Source organism: Schistocerca nitens, chromosome 8, assembly GCF_023898315.1.
Source record: "Schistocerca nitens isolate TAMUIC-IGC-003100 chromosome 8, iqSchNite1.1, whole genome shotgun sequence".
NCBI lineage: Eukaryota > Metazoa > Arthropoda > Insecta > Orthoptera > Acrididae > Schistocerca > Schistocerca nitens.
The window spans coordinates 244,729,131-244,743,338 of record NC_064621.1 but is presented as its reverse complement, the minus strand read 5'-3'; the positions used below and the strand labels follow the sequence as shown (position 1 = coordinate 244,743,338).

Genomic DNA, 14,208 nt, shown 5'->3' with positions numbered 1-14,208 from the left:
TCTCTAATATTTAAAGAATTGAATTCAAGATGCCAGGTAGATCTGTGTAGACATGCAAAGTAGACCCGATGAGGAGTAAAAGTTCGTTCTCAGTTACCATCATCACTTAAGCAAGTTTATATTATTGCAACCCCTGAAAAGCAAAAGAGCAGAAGAAGTTGATTACTGACATTTATTCTACTATAGGTGTTCCAAGTATGCTGCAGTCAGATAATGGTTGAGAGTTTTCGAACCAAGTTATAAATGAGCTAGGTAACATGTGGTCTGAATTAAAACTGATACTTGGAAAACCGAGACACAACCAAAGCCAAAGTTCCATCGAATGGGCCAACCAGGACGTACAGAATATAATGACATGGATGCAGACATTAACTCGGCACACTGGGCTGAGAGTCTGATTCATCCAATTCATGAAATACCGATCTTTTCATCAATGAATTTAGCAGTCGCCATATGAGGCAATATTTATTTTTAAAGCAAAATTGGGGCTGAGTGCATCAAATTTACCCAAAGAAATTATTGATAACATAGTGACAGAGGAAAGCCTTGAGAAAGTCGAACAAGAAATGGAGGACGCTATAAATATAGAGACTACTACCAATAATGAAACTGCCGCCGTGGAGGTCGAACCATCGGAAAGTCGAATCAGTTACCTGGCAACAACGAGGTGAACGTATTGTGTGTAGTTGGTGAAGAAGATTGTAGTGCAGCTCATTGTTGTGTATCCTGCGACAAATGCAATTTGTGGGAGAAGTAGTGAAGCAGAGGAAGGATATGAAGAGAGAATTATTTGCAAACTGTGTTACAATAAATAAGAAATCAGTAAGAGGACGGCAGGAGCTCTCGGCAATTTGCAAGCACAACCACTGTGGCCGAGCGGTTCTAGGCGCTTCAGTCCGTAACCGCACTGCTGCTACGGTCACAGGTTCGAATCCTGCCTTGGGCATGGATGTGTGTGATGTCCTTAGGTTAGTTAGGTTTAAGTAGTTCTAAGGGACTGATGACCTCAGATGTTAAGTCCCACAGTGCTTAGACCCATTTGAACCATTTTCTGCAAGCACAACATGCAAATATGCTTAAAAATTCAGATGCAAAATTTACACCTGCAAAAGTTGGAGACAATGTTTGCATCCGTATTCCAGACGTCAGAGGTCGCTGAGATTTCAGAAGCGTTCTTGCGGTTGTCATGAACGCCGAAGGCACTTTATACAAGCCGTAAACAGAACACGGTGTTCTCAAGCGGCTGTATTCCAGAAACGCATTCCCTATTCTGCACGAGAAACAGCTCACGCTGGAATCCGTGGCCAAAGAAGAAAAATCATTACGAACCATATCGTCTTTACACTGATAAGTGGCCAAGGATACAATCGATGCACTTGCTCTACTAATTGTGCCTCAAATCAATGCAAATGCCGAAAATAAAAAAAAACTGTTGTGTAATTTGAAATGTCATAAAGTCTTTACTCGTTGTAGTAAGTGAATACCGGTAGTATTAAAAAAACTTTCTTAAAGCGAATAGGTTGTATAATGTTTATATTTTTTATAAGTGAAACTGATAAAATTAATAGATTGCAAACAGCTTGAAATTATACGTATTCATTCAACCTTTTTTTATCTTCTGGTTCTGACCGATCTGTCTACGCCACTTCGCAAACTGGCCGGCCAGATCCCGAACTGAAGAAAAGATCGGACATTAGCCGGTCAATTTACAGCGATGCTGACTATTTCCTGACTTATACACTTTTAAATTGTTCACTCAAATCTGCTTTGCTTCTTTCTTCGGAGTTTGATCGATAGGTCGGAGCCACGTCGCGAACTGGTCGAGCGAATCCCGAAAAAAGGAAAAGATCACACATTGGCCGGCCAATTTATTGGCAGATTTCCGGCTTTGGCCGTAACATATACACAGTCATCTGGACACTCAGTTATTACTTTAGTTCTTACTAGAAAAGAAATGTAAAAGGACTTGAGTTGGATCAGGTGCACAGTAGGAGGTTTTAGGGATGTTAAACTCTAATCTGCCTTCCTTTCTTCCTTCTGTCCTCATTACCCATCTTTCGTTCAGCAGAACACACTGCTTTTAGTTTTTATTTGTGCAAATTTCAAGGGTATTTACCGTACTCTGATTTAATATACGAGTTGCATTGGAGCCTGCCACTTCACAAGAAAAATCACTCTTTTAGGTGTCGTAGTTTCAACACAGTGCTTCTCGCTTTCGCAACGTATACGGCAAGCCCTGTGCGTCAATGACGTTTGTAAGTGACTGCTCTGTTTGCAGGTGTTGGAGTTGGAGACCGGGAAATGTCTGGGACCAGGAGTCGATGGTGAGCTGTGCTTCAAAGGGTGGCCTGTCATCAGAGACTTCGCAGACGAGGAGGGCTGGATCCGTACTGGAGACGTGGGCCACTACGATGCTGATGGCAACTTTTACATCGTCGACAGAATAAAGGAACTCATCAAATACCGCGGCGCCCATGTGAGTTTTAGTTCCTTTCAAATAGAACACATGCCCAGTCTTTGGTATGTACACATGAGTCATTGGGTTTCTGCTATAAAACAGCCGAATACGTCGACTAGGGCACGCTGTTCTTGATAAGATGACGCTGCGCTTTGGAGATACTTGAAGTTCTTCTTCTGTTCCATCGTATTCTGTCTCGCAACAGTAAAATGTTTGCACGTGATATTATTTTTCGTTTTCGTACATACACAAACAGCTACACCACATGCCTCTGATACTAAACACATCTCAATACTGGCTTCATACTCACGCACGCACATTCCTTACATGCAAGCGGAAGAGCAACTAGCTGAATATTCAAGTAAGTACTCATGACAGTTCTCAAAATCACACTTCACCGACGGATAGTGCCGGTAAAAAATACACAGTACATAGCCTACAAAACATATGACTGCACTCGTGATTTAACTTTCCTGAAAAGGCGGTAAGGAACATCAAAGCCAGCTCTTTGTTACACCCTCCATCCACCACTAAGGGTGTTATTAAATTCATGTCTGCAGTCCTGGGTGGGCATTCACCTTCCCTTCTTGGCCCAGTAATGCGCCGACCAGGGGGTCCATAGACGGCTGGACCTGGAGCCAAAGACCCAAAGAGGGAGTCACCACACAACTGATTAATTAATTCATTCATTTACACATCGTGTTCCTTTAATCCCATAATGAGGGAGAGAGCATTGAGGGATATGCGACGAGTTATGTTATACAGTAAGAGACAGATGCTGCGCTTTGGCTATCTCATATGTGAAGGATACTAACAATAAATTTTGACTATAGTCCAATTAAAATTGCTTGATAGTTGACGTCTGTCACTTGCCACTATAATGTTGCTACATCGGCTGCCGCTCGGTAATAGGCGACACACAAACACGGCGGGTCACTTCACAAATGCGGTTAATGTGTAACCCGGAACAATGTTGGAAGCGGCCACCGTGAGGTATGACGGAGACACGAGATGATCTGTCGACAGCTGACTTAAAGGACCAATGACTGAACAGCAGCAAACAACGCGTTTTGTAGCCCTGAATTTGAATTCATGCCCCCAACCTAACCACTACCTGATGATATGCAATATATCCGAGGAAACGGCAACCAGCAATCAACGGCAGAACTAAAATCATGATCACTTTGTACAAAGCGATTAAAGCTAACTTCTATAAGCAAACCCAGGACAAAAATTTCAGTGGTAAAAAAACAAACTTTAATTTCTCGCTATCTTTCACTTGTTACCTGAAACTATCCCTACATAGGCTACACAAGCTGCTGATTAACCAACCGATGAGTAATCCTGGTTGGGACTTGGTTGTAGATCACAGACGATGTAGGCAGATTATAAGCAAAAAAGAATGATAGGAGGAAAAACAAGAGCAAATAAAAAATTCAACACGATATTGAAAATGACGCGTCATATCATTCGAAATTAAATAAAAATACGTTTAAATGGATTATCTGAATTAAAATGAGTCTCTTGATTAGACTCACAAATAATTTTTTTTTTTTTTTTTTGCATTTCATGAGATTCGAACCTACAACCTGCTACACGAGAGGTTTAGGTGCTAACCAATGCACAACAATACTACCCTGCGTAACCGTGTTACATTTATAACTCAGGTACCCAGTAGAAACGATGAATTATAACCCTCAAAAATTCGGTTCCACGTTATGTGACGATCTCTGTGAATATAGTAGCTGTATATGTGACACTGACTCGTGACTAGTGTGGAAGGATCAGTAGTGTATATGAAACACGTATAGGCTATATCGTTAGCATCGTTTTGTTTGTTTGTGTGTGTGTGTGTGTGTGTGTGTGTGTGTGTGTGGTTATCATATGTCATGAAATATGAAATTAAAATGGCAGTTTGGCAACGGCGACCGGTTAGGGCGTGACATTGAGCGCTCTGATTGCGAGGAAACCAGCTCCAGCACCTGAAGTAGCAACTATAAAATAATTTTAATCTGACTATAGTACCAATCCACCCTTATTGATGATTATATGATTATGCGAGTTACTTCTATATAGTTTTACACTTGTTTGTGTACGATGTATGTTAACAGCGAAACTGCTTCTTTGAAACAAGTCAGAGCTCCTGCTCTTCTACTTCTCAGCTACTGTTTTTACCTAACACTTCAAAAAAGCTTTTAACTAACTTAAGACAGACCGCTGTCAGCTGTCTTTACACTGGTAACGTCAAAATTCCTTTTTATGAACGGTATAATTAAGCAGAATTTACGTACATTAAGTCCTATAATATTAACAGCAGAAGGTGTGGCTCATGAGGCATTCGTCTACTTTCCTTCTGATTATCCGGGAATTTTTAGTTTCTTGTCCGATTTCTGTTGGTAACCTGGTAATGACTGTTGCACCAGAATATAAAACTTCGTTCTGAACTCTAGTTTGGAATACATAGTCTTTACGAAACTTATTTTAATTCTATTATTGTGGTTGTGAATTGTACAGTTCATCTTAAATTCTCTCTCGTCATTGTTTATAAATACCATCATGTACTATACGTTCGTATGTACACATGAGGATCGCTATGTCCATGAAGAGGGTCCTGCAAAATGTTCGCTTATCAAATTTGCACAATATTCCTACTGCGTGTTTTTGTAGAATGAATACTTTTTCGACCTTAACTGCGTGCCGTAAGGAAGTACTGAGTGAAACTATACTAGCAATACCACCTACAGACCGACACAATGGGAAAGCATAACTCCTTCGTGCTGTGTTTTGTGAGACAGTAACTCATTTTAGTGCGTGATGCAAAAATAGGCAGTCAGAGTTTTTTAGCCGGTGACCGGTTTCGGGCTATGCCCAATCTCAAACCAACTAATCTTTGCCAAGTAAAATTTTGGATGGACATTTTACTTGGCAAACTTGCCTGTCTACGTAAGTCTGACGGATATGCTTTCGACAGTCCATTTTTCGCCCCTAATTTCAGCTACTGTTACGAAAAATTACTTGAATTTAGTAGAGAATTTAACGTCATACATGTCACTGCTGCTGTTATCAGGAGAAGAAAATAATTTGTTTTACCCAATTTGTTCGCTTCATCCCTAATAACATTGAAAACTGCATTTGTTTTAGTTTTGGAATTTTGATATTTTGTGCATAGTATGTGATTTTCGCTTTTTTTTTGACATGCTTTGCAATACAGCTTGCAGTGCTGCTTTAATTCGAGATTACAGCTCTGCAATAATCAAAGCTCTCTCCTCCGGGCGTCAGTTTCCACTGTAACTGTTCCTGAGCTATGGTTGTGGTGTCACCGCTAGACACCACACTTACTAGGTGGTAACTTAAATCGGCCGCGGTCCTGTAGTACATGTCGGACCCGCGTGTCGCCACTGTGTGATCGCAAACCTAGCGCCACCACATGGCAGGTCTCGAGAGGCTGAGGAGACCTCGCCCCAGTTGTACGGACAACATAGCTAGCGATTGGACGTGCTAAGCCTTGCTCTCATTTGCCGAGAGATAGACAGTAGAATAGCCCTCTGCTAAGTTAAATGGCGACCACCTAGCAAGGCGCCATTTGTATCAGTGCCAATAGCTTACTAATATTCAAGAGAGATGTATTCCAAGGACTAATTAAAAGTTAAGTAACAAGCATCTACGTACTTTTCTTCTTATTCATTTATAAGTCTCATGTTCCAGACTTCACGCCCGTCTGCTTTAGCAGTGCGTGCCCTATCGGCTACAGCATTGTGTCTAGGCTGTATGGTCTAGACACAACAATGGTAATGGAAAAGTGTGTTTACAGCGCTGTAAGAATATATTCAAGAACAGATTGTATTTCCCATTGCTCATGTCATGACTTCTCTCTCACCAGTGTAGCGGAGTCAGCATTCATGATTCTGTAAAACTGTGTATTCCCATCCAAGGTAAACCTCATTCATGGAGATATGAGAATTCAGTCTTTCTTATTTAACAAGTTCTTTTGTTCCAAACCGCCGTTTTTTGATTCTCCACTGTTTATTGCATCTGTGCCTATTATTATTCAGCAGCTCTCTCTTTCAGGAAACTTAATCCTAAAACGAACTTGTGAAAATACTGGGAATCACAGGTAATTTACGGGTACACAGAATGGATCTGAAAATTAATTGAGCAGGTAACCTGTTTCCGGACGCAGACGACGCCATATATGATGTGAAACAATAATAACGGCCATATGTGATCGCTCCATTTTGTTGAGCGACTCCTGAAATTGAATTTAGACGTTTCATCCACTGCTTGTCGTGTCGCTCACAAGAGTGACACATACTTCACTTTAATGTGAGGAGCTTTCCCAGCGTTGTGCGTGATGCTGTTCTCAATAGCGTAGTTGAGGTAACAGTCTAAATTGTTCACGGCATCTCTACAATAATCGGTATATGATGTTCTTAGTTAAGATCTGTGTCAACAGCTTAATTCACGGGTGACATCACCCGATTAAAATACTAATTAGCTGGTACTCACTATCCAGGGAGCTCTGCAATAAATGGCATACTTTCCTCCCATTGCTACTCCCTGCTCCTCAAACGCCCTTAAAGGTCGGTGCAGATGTGCAACCACTGCGTGTTGTCGGGCGCGCGCAGAGTTTTGCTCAATAAAAGCTGGTCGAACAACGCTGAAAAACTGTGGACAGCGAGAAACTAAGTTTGTAGATAGGGGAGACGTGAAACGTAGCTGAAGATAAGACTGGAATGCTTTCGGAGAGGAAATTTCTTCGCGAATGTCTGCGCCTAGTACAGCGCGAAGTAGGGCGTTAGTAAATGACAACAAACATTGTTGCCAAATAATTAGACTGGTGAAATGACCCACCTGAGTTGGCCAATGTGACTTATGAGCATGGCCATAGAGAACTTTCCAGAACCTCAGGGGAGTGAGGTGAAATTTCTATGCTGTACAGCATGAGGAACACTTGGCTATTATGGCTGAAGTGAGCTACTTTAACGTCTGTTGAGAGGTCGCGCAAGGCTGTGCATAAATTACCGCCACCCTCCCAATGTCAGCTCTACACCATGAACTTCCAGGTAAATAGCATGCATCAAAGTACACGTGTTGTAGTCAGTCCGCCAACGTTCCATTTATCTCTGAACGACAATTAAAACACAGGCAAACGACCATTCGATTTTATGGATATATAGGTGTATTATTCTTTTCATATTGTAATTGCTATGATGAAAAGATATTGATTGTTATGTTCACTGGTGCACAAAACGTAAAAGTGAAAGTGACTTTCGCATGATGTGCCACTGCCAAGTGTCATAGTACGATGAAACTTTGATCATACATAGAAACAACTGTTACAGTATAGTGCAGAAGGCAACTGAAAGAAATACACAACGAGACGAAGAGCAATGACAGCTATGTTTTAAGACAATAACTACACTACGATGGTCCCCTGGACATTACGAACTGCGGGACACGGCGTGTGATCACCACGGACTGCCTTGCACGCTCTGCAACGCGCTCCCATTCTGGCCTCAAGGTTGGTAACGAGTTCTTGTGGTAGGACGTTCCTGGAGGAATGGAACGCCCACGTTAATCGTCGATGTTCTGCCCTCTGCTAGTTCAGTGATATAATTACAGCAACTTGGTTTAAAAAGCAGGATTTGCAGAATAGATTCTTATTTAGACGATGCAGGCGTTGAATTCGATAAAAAGAAAAGCGCATAAATATAGGTAACCTATCTTTAACTTCCCAGTATGGTGCTCAACTAAATACATCACAACAAGATCAATATTCTGAGTCATCACTCACACAACGTACGGCTCAAAGCAATTCCACTTCAGGGTCCTATTTTATTATGCTGATACTGATGCACAACATCTTCATTCATAACATCCGGTACTTTTATTTCAGTAGAGCTACCGTCGCCCTGATCTTCACACAGAATTGCGTCTAATGTCTTATCTTTAAACTTTTTCGCAACTTGTTGGTGAAGAAAGCAACCAGCCACAAATTCTTCAAAAACGCTTTAGTCCTCTCCCATAAACTGTACCCCTCTTTAGGTGACCAACGTTTCTGCTTACATTAATGTATTCGAAGCAGCATGTCGTTCGCCCCTGCATTGCACAAAGATATCTGAATATTTAGCGCCACTTTATATGTTATTTGGATAGTAAAAACATTCTGATCTGACGGCATCCGATACGATTTGTGTGCCTCAGTGCAGTGATGTATTTAGAGTCCATTTTTGATCAGGAGTCTGTGCAGACCTAACAGTGGACGCTAATATGGGATGTGTCCACCCTTCACCTTTATGACAGCTTTACCTTTGACAGGGACACTTTTAAAGACTGGTATGAGTGACAGTGGAGGAATGGCAGGCCGGTCTTCCTCAACATCCGAAACCAGAGCAGGCAGTATTGTTGAACGTTGGGATCTCGAGCGATGTCAACGTTCTGACTCATCCCAGCGGTGTTCTATTGGATTCAGTTTAGCTCTCTGGAAAGTCCAGTTCATTACATGAAAGTTATCGTCCACAACCGACAGATGATGCTGTATCAAAGGGTGCATGCGACTTTTTACAACCGTGCTCCGCAGTGCTAGACGGACCTTGCCCTTCAGAAAACGAGGTGTGTCTAGTCCTGGTTTAGCAATGGTTGTTCCTTGCCGTTTCCACTTCAGTCACATCACCAGTTGTCTACTTGGGAAGCTTCACAAGGGTTGAAAGTCTCTGATGGATCTGTTACTCAGGTGGCATCCAATGACTAGTCCGCGTTCGATTCGACTGAGTTCTCCTGACCATCATCTTCTGTTGTTACTGTTTCTCTACTGACACCACAATGCACCCCGCCTCGTTTTACACTGACGACACCACCTCCCTGACAACTAGTGATCAATTCTGCGCTACACAGGGGTGTCCTGATACTTTTGATCAGATAGTGTACGTGCTTCTCAGCGATATATAGTGGAGTGACTGGCCCGCAGGTTTCGCCGTCAGAGTTGGAGGCGTGGTTGCTGGAACACCCGCAGGTGTCTGAGGCGGTGGTGTTGGGCCTACCGCATGACGAAGACCAGGAGCACCCAGCCGCCTTCGTCGTGCTGGCACCGGGTGCCACCGTCACTATTGACGATCTGAAGCAACTGGTCAAAGGTAAGGCGACATCTCTCTCTTACAATATGTACTCACAAGGGAATGGTCAGACTTGTTATTCCAAAATATGTTTTGATTTTTTTACCAATGTTAACTACGAAAAATCCGTTCGGCGGATTAGTGTCGAGGTCTGTTGTGCAGGCCAGCCTGTGGACGGATTTTAAGGCGATTTTCCATCTGCCTCGCGAGGGCGACGCTTCAGTCCCGCGTCCAGCCATCCTGATTTATGTTTTCCGTGATTTCCCAAAATCGCTCCAGGCAAATGCCGGGATGGTTCCTTTGAAAGGGCACGGCCGACTTCCTTCCCCATCCTTCCCTAATCCGATGAGACCGATGACCACACTGTTTGGCCTCTTCCCCCAAACAACCCCCCACCCCCTTTCTGCCTCGGAGAATGCGGGCTGGTTTCCCTTATTCCGCCTCAGTTACACTATGTCGGCTATTGCTGCAGAAACAGTGTCTCCACGTACGCGTACACCATAATTACTCTACCGCGCAAACATTGCGGTTACACTCGTCTGGAATGACATTGGGGGCCGAATCGCACAATAACTCTGTGTTCGGTGTGGGGCGGCGGTGGGGTGAGTGGACTGCTGTAGCCTGTTGTGGGGTTGTGAACCACTGAGGGCCATGGCGAGGGCGAAGCTTCTCCCTCGCTTCTAGGTCCTCAGTTCAATACGTACATGCATATATACATAACTGTGAAAAAGTTCCGCATACAAAATTGGTTCAAATGGCTCTGAGCACTATGGGACTTAACTTCTGAGGTCATCAGTCCCCTAGAACTTAGAACTACTTAAACTTAACTAACTTAAGGAAACCACACACATCCATACCCGAGGCAGGATTCGAACCTGCGACCGTAGCGGTCTCGCGGTTCCAGTCTGTAGCACCTAGAACCGCTCTGCCACCCCGGCAGGCTACAAAATTGGAGCTGCTGACATGAACAGGAAGTCACGTAGAGAAAAATTACGCGGCTTTTTTCCTTACCTGCCACTTGCAGTGAAGGTTGTGCACCCTTGGAAATCGATTGTCGCGAGATGTTGGTATGGTGAGCGTTGGGCGCGTGGATGGGAAGTGCGGCCTCTAATCGCAGGCGTTGACTAAAGAGGATTATCGCGGCGACGTCTCGGTGAAAAAGGGAAACTAAAACTCGTTTCTCTGGAATGCACTTTCTTTTAATTTATGGTACATATGCCGAAATACATCGTGCTGACGCTAGTTCGAGTTATGGAAGGTATTCTGCGCGTCTGCATCTATACTCCGCAAACAGCTTTACGCTGAACACTCTCCTCTCACAGGTGATGGCAAGCCCAGTAAAAGTTTTGATGCTTACTATGAGGTATACAAGAGACGCCAAATGACGCCGTCAACAGAAAACACGCGTGAAGACAATGTGATGTGCGAAACGGCAGTTAAACTTCTAGACGGGTGTGTACATAGTGCAGACATGTGACTGGAAACGACAAACACATGATTTGCAGACTGTACATCGGGATGGAACACCAGGAGCAGAAATTAACTTATCAGACAAAGAAAAAGCAGTGATGTATTGTTTTAAAGAAAGTGGAAAGAAACGCCTACGTGTCAGAACTGTTCATAATAAATATCGTTTTGTCCATTCTGAAAGTGAATTATATAGTGACAAAAGGAAGTCGCTGTACGACGTAAGAGTCGACCGGAAATTACGACGAGTTAAATGCGCAACTTTTCGAGCTGTTTACCGAAGCCAGACAAAAGTTATATAGTGTCATCGATACAACTTCACGTGACTGGGCGTTAGATATTGCCTACGTGATAGGCGCTAAGGAATTTACAGTTTCTCGAAGTTGTATTAGACGCTTCAAAAGAGCACATAAAATTGTGGCAAGAAAAATAACAAAATTTGTATCCAGAAACAGGTCGAAAAATGAAGTCATTAGAACCGAAATGATACAAGCTTTAATTACGAATGCAAAGCATAAGATCTCTACTTTTTGTGAATCTTACATTTATAATGCAGATCAGTCCGGTTTTCAAAAGGAAACGCGTGCTAAAAGAACACCTTCGTTCAGAGGAGAAAAACATAAGAGGCGACTGCGCAGTCCACGACTGCACTCACGCATTCATACACTATAATGCCCACAATTAATCGGAATATTTCATTGCCACTTAAACAATATTCTTCAAGAATCAACCGGACGTTTGGACCACGTGTCAAAAAACAATGTTCTATCCAGACGATATTGTGGAAAAAAATGGGACGCTAACATTTTGTGCGTGAGGTCAGCGTAATATGAACAAGTTTTACAACAAAAACTTTTAAACCTGAAAGATGATAGCGCAGTCTCTTGAAACCGGTTGTCTTGAATTTAAAAAAAAAAATATTTGATGTGATCTTGGCTGTTGAATGGTTTTTAACAATTAAACTGCCACGTGGGATGGCCTTGCGGTCTGAGGCGCCTTGCCACGGTTCGCGCGGCTCCACCCGTCGGAGGTTCGAATCCTCCCTCAGGCATGGGTGTGAGTGTTGTCCTTACAGTAAATAAGTTAGATTAAGTAGTGTTTAAGCCTAGGGGCTGATGCTCTCAGCAGTCTGGTCCCATAGGAACTTTCTGCCACCAATCAATTAAACAGAGCGCCCTTCATCTCTTTCAAAATGAGAAAATTCAAGAAAATGTTACAGTTTTCATGCATCATGCTTTTCTTCCGTTCTGCCGGAATAAATCTCTTCTCCTTCTACATTCGTGGTCAACTAATAAAAGCTCTGATTCATTAAAAGCTGTATATCGAGCTCACCCTAACAAAGAAGAAGAGACACTTCAGATTAGACCCGGCAGGACGAACGTAATTCAGCCGTTAAACAGAGAATTTTTTCGTCAGTGGAACGCATTTTACAGAGAACTAACAGAGAAAATTATTGTGTGCAGATGATTGCAGTTTCCAGTATACTACTGTGACAATATTCTTAAATTGCAATCAGTAGTACATTATTAGTTTTCCTTCCTGAATCTGATTAAATATGCGTGCCACTCTAAATATATTGGTATTAGGCCTGATTCACCGGCCCAGCTTTGTCTTTACATGTGTGTTCTTGAGGCACAAAAAATGGATGTTTGGGACATTACATCAATATCTCGCATTTTTACGAAATGAAATTGATTTTGACTTGTTCTAAATTTATTCGTGTCCATTCCATAGCAGCCTGGAAAGACTGTTGTAGATAACTATCAATTTTACTTGTCAACGACTGTTTAATTATCTCCCGATTGATTTCACTGGTCGATTCAAGTCTCCCATGCTGTGGCAAGAGGCCGGCGTGCAGCTGACGCCGCCTTGTCCCTAATTGCCATGGCGTTACAAGCGCGGAAACCATGTGATAAATGTCTTATTTCATAATGTTTTTTACAGAGTTCTGTCAGCGGCTAAAATACTGCATACGGACGTTTTTCAACGTTAACTCACAGTGGTAAAAAAGCAAGACAGGTTTCGATATGACAAGTCTGACCACTCCCTTGTCAGTATTACAGTAAAACACAACGTAGAAGTACTATTATGGCTGCTTAGAAATGGAAATGATATCAGTTTCAATTTTTTAGCAAGACCTCATGACACTGAACTGCATTAACTGGATTTTATTAGTACTACCGGTTTCGGCCGTAAGCCATTAGCTGGTACCTAACAACACAACATTCCAATTTGTAAAACAACATTAAGAAAATACAAATTGGCCCCTAGCAATCACATAATAATTTACTTAATAAAATCTCTTAAAACATTTCATTTGTCATGAATAATAAGAAAACAAAGCACTGAATGTTTTAATCCACATGAAGCACCTAATAAAAAACTCATTCATAGCGTGTACAAGAGCAGTAATCGTCCTATTCATATGAGATGACAATAATAAATGCGAAATGACTTGGCATCACAGCTCAAATATTTTATTATGCTGAGGATATACCTATGACGATATATCAATATGTACATTGTTCAACTGAAAATGTGACAAATAACGCAAAGAAAGATAAGTCCTATCACCACCATCGTCATGTAACACAGTAATATTTTTTGTAGTAGTCATGCCATCTAACTCACAGAAAAGGCATAATGAAAAGCGTACATCAAGATCTCAGTTGGCCTGGTCACTATGTTAAGAGTGAGAATATAACATTGTATAGATTACAGTATTACAGTGTTGTACAAATTGTAGTACAGACTAAAACACAAACGTGACCTAACATAAAAATGATCCAATAACAATCATGTGCTTTAGGCTAAGGTGCAACTGCGTGCCTCATCCAAGTTATTGCATATTCTGTGCATAAGCCTTTCCAGCACCATAGAACTTGCTGGTGATGTAGGTGACATATACAAGATTCATCATTCTGTTAAAGGGCACTAAAAGTACAAAGAGTGAAGAAATAGGGTACTGGAATTACTGAACCCACGGTAATTACGTCAATAAACCACAAGCATCTTCAAATTATGTTGAAATAACAAAAATCTATCTTGATGATTAAACATCAAATAAAAATTACTATGCCCCATGACGATAGTGGAGATGAGATTGAGCTTTCCTTACATTATTTGTCAGATTTCGTAATTCGATATCTCTTCATAGATATATCTTCAGCA

The 14,208-nt window shown here is 41.9% G+C and overlaps 1 protein-coding gene across 1 annotated transcript in view; it reads left to right on the top strand.

Moving 5' to 3' along the window:
• LOC126199504 (uncharacterized) overlaps window positions 1–14,208 on the top strand; it is a 108,015-nt gene that overhangs the window by 88,123 nt on the left and 5,684 nt on the right. The window contains exons 6-7 of the mRNA XM_049936427.1: window positions 2,279–2,476; window positions 9,426–9,591. Of these exons, the coding sequence (XP_049792384.1) occupies window positions 2,279–2,476; window positions 9,426–9,591 (364 nt within the window). The remainder of the gene's footprint in view (window positions 1–2,278; window positions 2,477–9,425; window positions 9,592–14,208) is intronic.